At 39.6% G+C, this 7,901-nt stretch overlaps 1 protein-coding gene across 1 annotated transcript in view; it reads left to right on the plus strand.

Moving 5' to 3' along the window:
• Positions 1 to 7,642, plus strand: part of LOC103261608 (guanylate-binding protein 6-like) — a 21,532-nt gene extending 13,890 nt beyond the window's left edge. The window contains exons 6-10 of the mRNA XM_008059205.1: positions 3,704 to 3,972; positions 4,710 to 4,922; positions 6,326 to 6,428; positions 6,777 to 6,967; positions 7,460 to 7,642. Coding sequence (XP_008057396.1) covers positions 3,704 to 3,972; positions 4,710 to 4,922; positions 6,326 to 6,428; positions 6,777 to 6,967; positions 7,460 to 7,642 — 959 coding nt within the window. The remainder of the gene's footprint in view (positions 1 to 3,703; positions 3,973 to 4,709; positions 4,923 to 6,325; positions 6,429 to 6,776; positions 6,968 to 7,459) is intronic.
• The last annotated feature ends 259 nt before the right edge of the window (positions 7,643 to 7,901 follow it).

Genomic DNA, 7,901 nt, shown 5'->3' on the forward strand with positions numbered 1-7,901 from the left:
GAGAACCTATTCAGTAAATGGGTACTGGGAAAATGGCTGACCACATGCAGAAGATTGAAACAGGACCCCTATCTATCCCCATGCACAAAGGTTAACTCCAAATGGATCAGAGACCTAAATGTAAAACCTCAAACCATAAGAACCTTAGAAAAGGAAGGAAATACTCTCATGGAAATCGGAACTGGCATCCAATTCCTGTACAAAACCCGAAACCCACAGGACTTAAGAGAGAAGATAGACAAATGGGACCTTATTAAACTGACAAGCTTCTGCAAAACCAAAGAAACCATCAAGAGAGCAGGGAGACAGCCTACAGACTGGGAAAAAGTATTTGCCAACTCTAGGTCTGACAAAGGCTTAACATCCTGGATCTACAAGGAACTGAAACATACTGAAAAAAAGAAAACAAGCAACCCCATAATAAAATGGGCAAAAGACAAGAACAGACACTTCACAAAAGAAGACATTCGAGCAGCCAACAAACACATGAAGAAATGCTCAACCTCACTAATCATCAGGGAGATGCAAATCAAAACCACACTGAGATACCACCTAACTCCAGTCAGAATAGCAATTATCAACAACTCAAAAAATAACAGCTGCTGGAGAGGATGTGGTGAAAAGGGAACACTTCAATACTGTTGGTGGCAGTGTAAACTAGTGCAACCTCTGTAGAAAGCAGTGTGACGATTCCTAAAAGCTCTAAAAATTGACCTTCCATATGACCCTGCAATCCCCCTACTGGGAATATACCCTGAAGAACACAAATCACTCTATAAAAAAGATACCTGCACACGTATGCTTATCCCAGCATTGTTCACAATAGCAAGAACCTGGAAACAACCATGCTGCCCATCAAAAGAGGACTGGATTAAAAAAATGTGGTACATATACACGATGGAGTACTATGCAGCCATAAAAAAGAACAAAATCATGAATTTCGCTGCAACCTGGATGGAACTAGAGTCTATAATACTGAGTGACCTCTCACAGAAACAAAGATCCGAATATCACATGTTCTCACTCATATAATGGACCTTGAACATCCAATGCAATACTATAAGAAAATGACTGACGGTACTGGGAAACTATGGGGGGGAGGGGGATGGGATTAACAGTAGCAAATATCTGTCGGGGGATGGGAAAACACCTCTTATCAACAGGGTGCCTAAATGAAACGTAATTGTACACCTAACCCTTAACTGTACCCCACAAAACCATAATAAAAAATAATGATTAATAAAAAAAAAAGTTTTTTTGTTTGTTTTCTTTTAACTTTTGGGTTGATGTATGTGTGTGTTTTCAATTTTGCAGTTACAATGTATTATCTGTTGATTTTGTGTTTTCCTAGTCTTTTGGAAAGTGTGCAGTCATTCTTTGTTTTTGTTTTGTTTTGTTTTCTTCTGTGCTTAATACCTTCTTAAGCATCTTCTGTAGAACTTATCTGGAAGTAGCGTTATCTCTTAAGGATTGGATGTCTGGGAAGGGTTTTAATTCTCCATCACTGATGAGCCTTAGCTTAGCTGGTAGGAAATTCTTGGTGGAATTGTTTATCTTTGAGAGTATTGAAGATTTGAGTGCAGTCTCTTCTAACTTGTACTGTATCTGTAGATAAATCTGCTGCTATTCTAATTAGTCTTCCCCAGTAGGTAGTCTGACCTTTCTATCTTGCTGCCTTTAGGATTTTTTTCTTTTATACCTAGTTGGTGTGAGTGAATTACTATGTGTCTGGGAGTTGTTTTTCTCATTTAATGTCTTACAAGGGTTCTCTGAAACTCTTGTGTTAGATGATCATATTTCTGATGAATAACATCATGGAATGCTTGTTCCAAGGAGTTCTCTGTTTCCCTTTCTGCCTCGGGAATGCCAATCAGGTGCAATTTCAGCCTCTTAATATAATCACATATCTCTTGGAGGTTTTGTTCTATCTTTTTAAGCTTCCCTTTTACGTTTTTAACAGTTTGGGTTAATTCCATACTTCAGTCTTCAAGCTCTGAATTTTTTATTTTGCTTAGTTAATGCCGCTTTCCATGCTTATCAGTTCGATGTTTATTTCATTCACTGTATTTTTTTTATTGTCATAATTTCAGTTATCAACTCCTTCATCCTTTCTTCTTACCTTTCTTCTTTTTCATTCATCCTCTCCATTATTATCTTGGTATCTGGATTTGTGGTTTGAGATAAATTGTTCTGGAGTCTCTTCATTGTTTGAGTTCCAAAGTCTGTATTCTCAGGAACTATCTTTCCAGGGTCTGGGGGATACCTGTGTTCTTCCGTTGGTTCTTCTTCTTTTGTGATGGATCTCTCCCCACCTTTTTCTCTGTTTGATCCATTGCTCAGTGGAAGAGAGCTTAGCTTTCCCTTTGTTTGCCTAACCCCCTATTCTTCCTTAGGTATAGTCTCTGGATTTGTTCAGTTTTGAAGATGTGCTGGAGGTGGGAAGATGTGCTGCCTTTTTGCAGTTTTGAGATTTGGTTAAGGTGTAATGAGGGAGTTGTGGTTCAGAAACTACCTGCAGATCACAGTATCCCACTGACTGGAACTTCAGGTTCCTTTCCTTTTTTTTTTTTTTCCTGGCATGTCCCAAGCACCATTGCTTTTGCCTTGCTGTGGAAGGGAGTGGGCTCTGGCCTCTAGACCCTCCCCTGCTCTCAGTGCTGGTGGTCAAGCTTTTCTCCACGTGGGTCAGAAGACCTATGGACTCCTGGGGGAAGGGGACTATTTCAGACCAAGACTCACTCCTACTCAAATGTTGCTAGATCTCCCAATCCAATTGCATGCATCTGCAAATGTTCCAGTGTGAAAGATGGGGCATCTGGGTTTCCAAGCTATCTGTCTGGTATTATGCACTTGGAGTATCCTCCCTGGACCAATGATGGTCAATCCCAGAGGGGTGCAGAGATTGCCCCTCAGTCGTAGGATGCAGGCTGCTCAGTATTGGGCATGCTATAGCAGGTCTCTGCTTGAGTTGTGGGGACAGAGAAGATGGTATCAGCCCATATCTTCTCCTCCAACAGGGCTCAGCTCAAGTTTTCCTCCCTGCGCTTTCTCCATGGGCCCTGCTGCCAGTGTCTAACCTATTGTCACAGTTACTGAGGTCAGGCTAGGTGCCAGGTGCTGAGAGAAGGCTGATCTCTGCTGTCTTTTCCCAAGAGATGCCCTGAGAATGGCAGATGACCCTGCATACAGGGGGTACCAAATTCAGAACAATGTTAAATTACTGCTGCTTCTGCAGGGGAGCCCCAGATGCTTATTCCCGTATATCCCCTCAGTTGGAAATTCTCTCACCCACTTGCACACATGAATGCACACAGATTAATTCTTATGCATACTCACCCAATCCAGAGACACACACTCCAACTGGATCTGTTACTATCTTGTCTCCTTCTCTATGTGAATTAACTTGCTTCATCTGTCTATGTCCCCTATTTTTTTTCTTAATTTGTGTTAACGTGAAGTAGTTTTTCCCAGACACCTGTAATTATATTAGTTGAAGTTCAGTATTTAATATTATGGCCTGGAGAACAATCAAGAGTAAAAGTGGTAACAGCAGAAGTAAGTAGGGTGTGTGTGTGTGTGTGTGTGTGTGTGTGTGTGTGTGTGTGTGTGTGTGTATCTTTGTTGGTTGACAATCATAATCTGAGAAACTTGGAACTCACTGAGTGACAGATTTGCATTAACTTTTGTTTCCTAACTTATTCAGAGCTGGGTACTCTAGTGGTGACTTTCATCGATGTCATCAACAGTGAAGAGGTACTTTGTTTAGAGAATGTGATGACAACTCTGGACTTAGCTGCTGTGCAGAAGGCAGCTGATCACTACAGCCAGCAGATGGTCCAGCAAGTGAGGTTCCCCACAGACACACTCCAGGAGCTGCTGGATGTTCACGTGGCCTGTGAGAGGGAAGCTGTTTCAGTCTTCATAAAGTATTCTTTCAAGGATGGAAAGGGGGAGTTCCAGGAGAAGCTCATGGTAATTTTGCTTAGCATTTGACCTTCCTCACTGAGGTTCTTCTGGAATGATGCCTAGAGTTCTACGTGTTGATCCCACGGTTCATCTCCTATTCATGGTAATATAGTATGGATTCTTATCCAAGAGAGAATTCTAAAAAACTTTGCTTCCTTCTTTTGTACCAAAGCTTGGGAAATTTATTCAGAATCTTTCCTCCTGTAGTGCCTAGTGATATGTTCTAGAACTCTTGTAAGTCATTACTTAGCTGTTCACCCTCTCTCTCTCTCTCTCTCTCTCTCTCTCTCTCTCTATCTCTCTCTATATATATATATATATATATATATATATATATATATATATATATATACACACACACTCCCTCTTCAAGATCTTGGACAAAATCTCTTAATAGGTTATTTATATTTATTTTGTTTTCATGTTATAATTGTGTTATTGAAGACAGAATTACAGAATGTTACATCTACTAAGAACTATAGAGAATATATAATGCCACCTCAGCCTTTCACAGATGAAGAACCTTCAGCTCAGGGAGGTTAAGAAGTTTTCCCATAGTCTTACAGAGAGCTTTCAGAGTTGGGAGTAAATTGAATCTCCTGATTCTTGCTATATTGCCTGTGCTGCTCTTTTAGAATGTTTCTCTCAATAGGAGCACAGTTAGACCACTCATCTAATAGATGATTTGAAATTATCTTTATGTTCTCTTTTTCTGGTGACCTTCTTCTGTATATCTCTTACAGGAAACCATAAAAAATAAGAAAGAAGAATTCTTGCTGCAGAATGAAAAGGCATCTTTTACATTTTGCCAGTCTAAACTTAATCAGATTTCAAAAACCCTAATGGAAAGTTTTTCATCAGGAAGGCTCTATGTTCCTGGAGGATACAACCACTATAGGGATGCAAGGAAACTAATTGAATGGAGCTACTCACAAGTGCCTAGGAAAGGAGTTAAGGTGAGCTATATGGGAGCATGGAGAAGCTGATAGAATAGAGTCAAGGGGGGATCTCCTGAAAATCTGGAGCACAGCACCAGCTGTGGGTAATACACTGAACATGGGATACATATATCACTACTAAGTTTTAATGTTTAAAATGTTTTATTTATTCCTGAAGAGAATAGAAATGTTTATTTCCAAATAAACAGTATAGAAATTATAAATTCAGGTGAGACAGAACAGAATTATGTATTTCATCATCCAATAATGTATTAGACATTTTGCCAAGTGCTAAGAATTTGCAAGGCAGCATCTTTGAAGTCAAGGCTGATCAAAGTGACAGAGATTCAAATAAATAGATAATTACATACAGTGTTATAATGCTAATGAGCCTGTGATCCTAGACTGCTTTGGTGATGGTACTGAATGCAATAATAATAATGCAACTAATATACATTTAAGAATTAATGCCTGTGTGACAAGCATACTATTATGATCTTTCCCTAGATGTTTTAATTTAATCCTCCGTAGAATGTTATGAAGTATCTATTCATATTATCTACATTTAACAGCAGTGAACTGAGAGGAATAGGCTGGATAAAGAATTTGTCTAAAGTTGTACTTCCAGCAAGTGGTGGAGAGTAGCAGCAGAGACTGGAGGCTACATTTCATATTTAGCATGTGGTCTAGGAAAACTTTCAGGAAGAAAAGTATGATATATTTGTAAATTATCTTAGTTTGTGCTGTGACAACAAAATACCATAAGCTGGGTGACTTATAAACAGCATAATTTATTTTTCTCACAGTTCTGAGTTGGGGAAATTCAAGATCACGTTACTGGCAGGTTCAGTGTATGGTGATAGCATACTTTCTGATTCATAGATGGCACCTTCTCCCTGTGTTTTTACATGGTGGAAGAGGAGAACTCTGGTATCTTCAGCCCCTTAAAAGGACACTAATCCTATTCATGAGGACTCCACCTTCATAACATAATACTCCCCAAATGCCCTCCTTCGTAATGTCATTACATTGTGTTACATTTCAACACAATAATTTGAGGAGACATAAGCATTCAGACCACTCAGCCATGTAGTCCAGGTTGATACATCATCCAAGAGGAAGCGCCACAGATAAACATGCACATACATATGAACATCAGAGATTGTGGATTGTACAACTGCAAATAATTGTGATTGACTGAAATCAAGAGAATGTAGAAGGAAATAGCACTGGAAGGAGCACTGTGAGACAGAAAGTAGGAGATGAGGAGGGTCTCTAGTCACACTAAGGATCTGGCATATTTTGTAGGGGTCTTCTAGAACATTTTAAGCAGAAAGAAAAATGACATGGAAGGACCTGTTTGTGCAAAACAAATCTCCATACCGGAAATCTAAGTTCTTTGCTCCTTCTTGGTTCCTCAGGCAAACGAGGCCCTCCAGCATTTCCTGAAGTCACAAGTGGCAATAGAGGAATGCATCCTGCAGGCAGATAAAACCCTCACTGATGAGCAAAAGGCCATAGCAGGTATGGGGCAGGGCTCAGTTCACAGTGGAGCAACTTGATTTTTTGCAATGCTCTCTGACAGATGTGAGAGGAAGAGCTTTCTGAAACTGTAGCTTCCTCTTTTTCTTCAGAATGCACATGCTACTAAACCTGAATGTAATAAAGGGAGAGTGCTTGTAAGTCAACTTGGCAGTCAGGGACTTTCCCATCACATTCTCAACCCTGTCACTGATCCAGTGGTGGCGCCACTGGATGAAGTTTGAATTTTCCCACCCTTCCTTTTAAATTTGATTGGACTATGATCTCAAGAGGGTAGAGCTTAGGATTGACCTATTTGTTTTTACTTTTTCTAAACCCTTCATGGAGTAGCAGAGAGGGCCAGAAAGGAAGCAATTAAGAAAGAACAGGAGCTGTTAAGACAGGAACAGAAGGAGCAGCAGAAGATGGAACCTCAAAAGGGAAACTTGAAGGAAAACGTAGTTCAACTGAGAGAGAAGCTGAAGATGAAAAGAGACAATGATCTGGGAGAGTTAACAAGGATCCTGGAGCATAAATTGAAGGTATGTCTGACTGTGGCTTCCATAATTCATGACCAGTCATTGGCTTGGTACCTCATAAAAATATGGTGAAGGTTAAAGCAAAATCATAAAGAAAAACACTATTCCCATTTACTGAATTTGATTTACTAGAAGTCCTAAATCTGATTTTCCCAGAAGTCTCTGAGTTTTTCTTCACTCAGAATTTGGGAGTATCTTGTCCCCCTCCATGTTCTGGGAGAACAGAAATAACTTATCCAAGGGTTAAGCTGTTATTTTGGTGAGATTCTAGGATGACCTCATGGAGTTCAAATTAAATAAGCTTTCATGGATTTTCAAGTAGATAGTCCAACCAGGTGGATTTAATAAAAGCAGCAACTTTTTTTTCCTAAAGTCATTGACAATGATCAAAACCCCTACCAAAGATCCTGATTTCAACCCATGCTGATCTAAACCTATCAGATGTAACCATCCTTAGTAATGTGAGGAACTGTTACCTTCTAAAACTTGCTGCAGGTATCTCCAGGTGTGGATAGCCTGCCAAGTTACCACTCAGTGTTGGGGGAATCCTCTCTTTTCCTACTTGAAAGTGTTTATATCAGATTTCCTGATCAGATTATGAATTCCACAACATGTGTGACCATGTCGTTCCAAAGGGGAACTGAGAATTTATGTAAGTGGACTCATGGCTTCCCCTAATGGGCTCTTTTGGCTGGATGTATTATAGTACTTGTCCTTATGTCTGACTTAGCACCCTAGCAAACCTTGATAGTGGGCAAATATTGGTAAGGCTGTAAACTATGCTTCCTCCCTCTGTTCTCTCCAAGCCAAAATATATTTTTTGCTTCAAATATTATTCTAGCATGATCTAATAATACAGAATACTTTTTTGCACAAAATAGAGACAATTTTCCAAACTTCTTAAATATAAAATCTAACTCTTGAAATAAATTTTTAA

The sequence above is a fragment of the Carlito syrichta genome, unplaced genomic scaffold (genome assembly GCF_000164805.1).
Source record: "Carlito syrichta isolate Samal-C Ts95f unplaced genomic scaffold, Tarsius_syrichta-2.0.1 Scaffold303801, whole genome shotgun sequence".
Taxonomy (NCBI): Eukaryota; Metazoa; Chordata; class Mammalia; order Primates; family Tarsiidae; genus Carlito; species Carlito syrichta.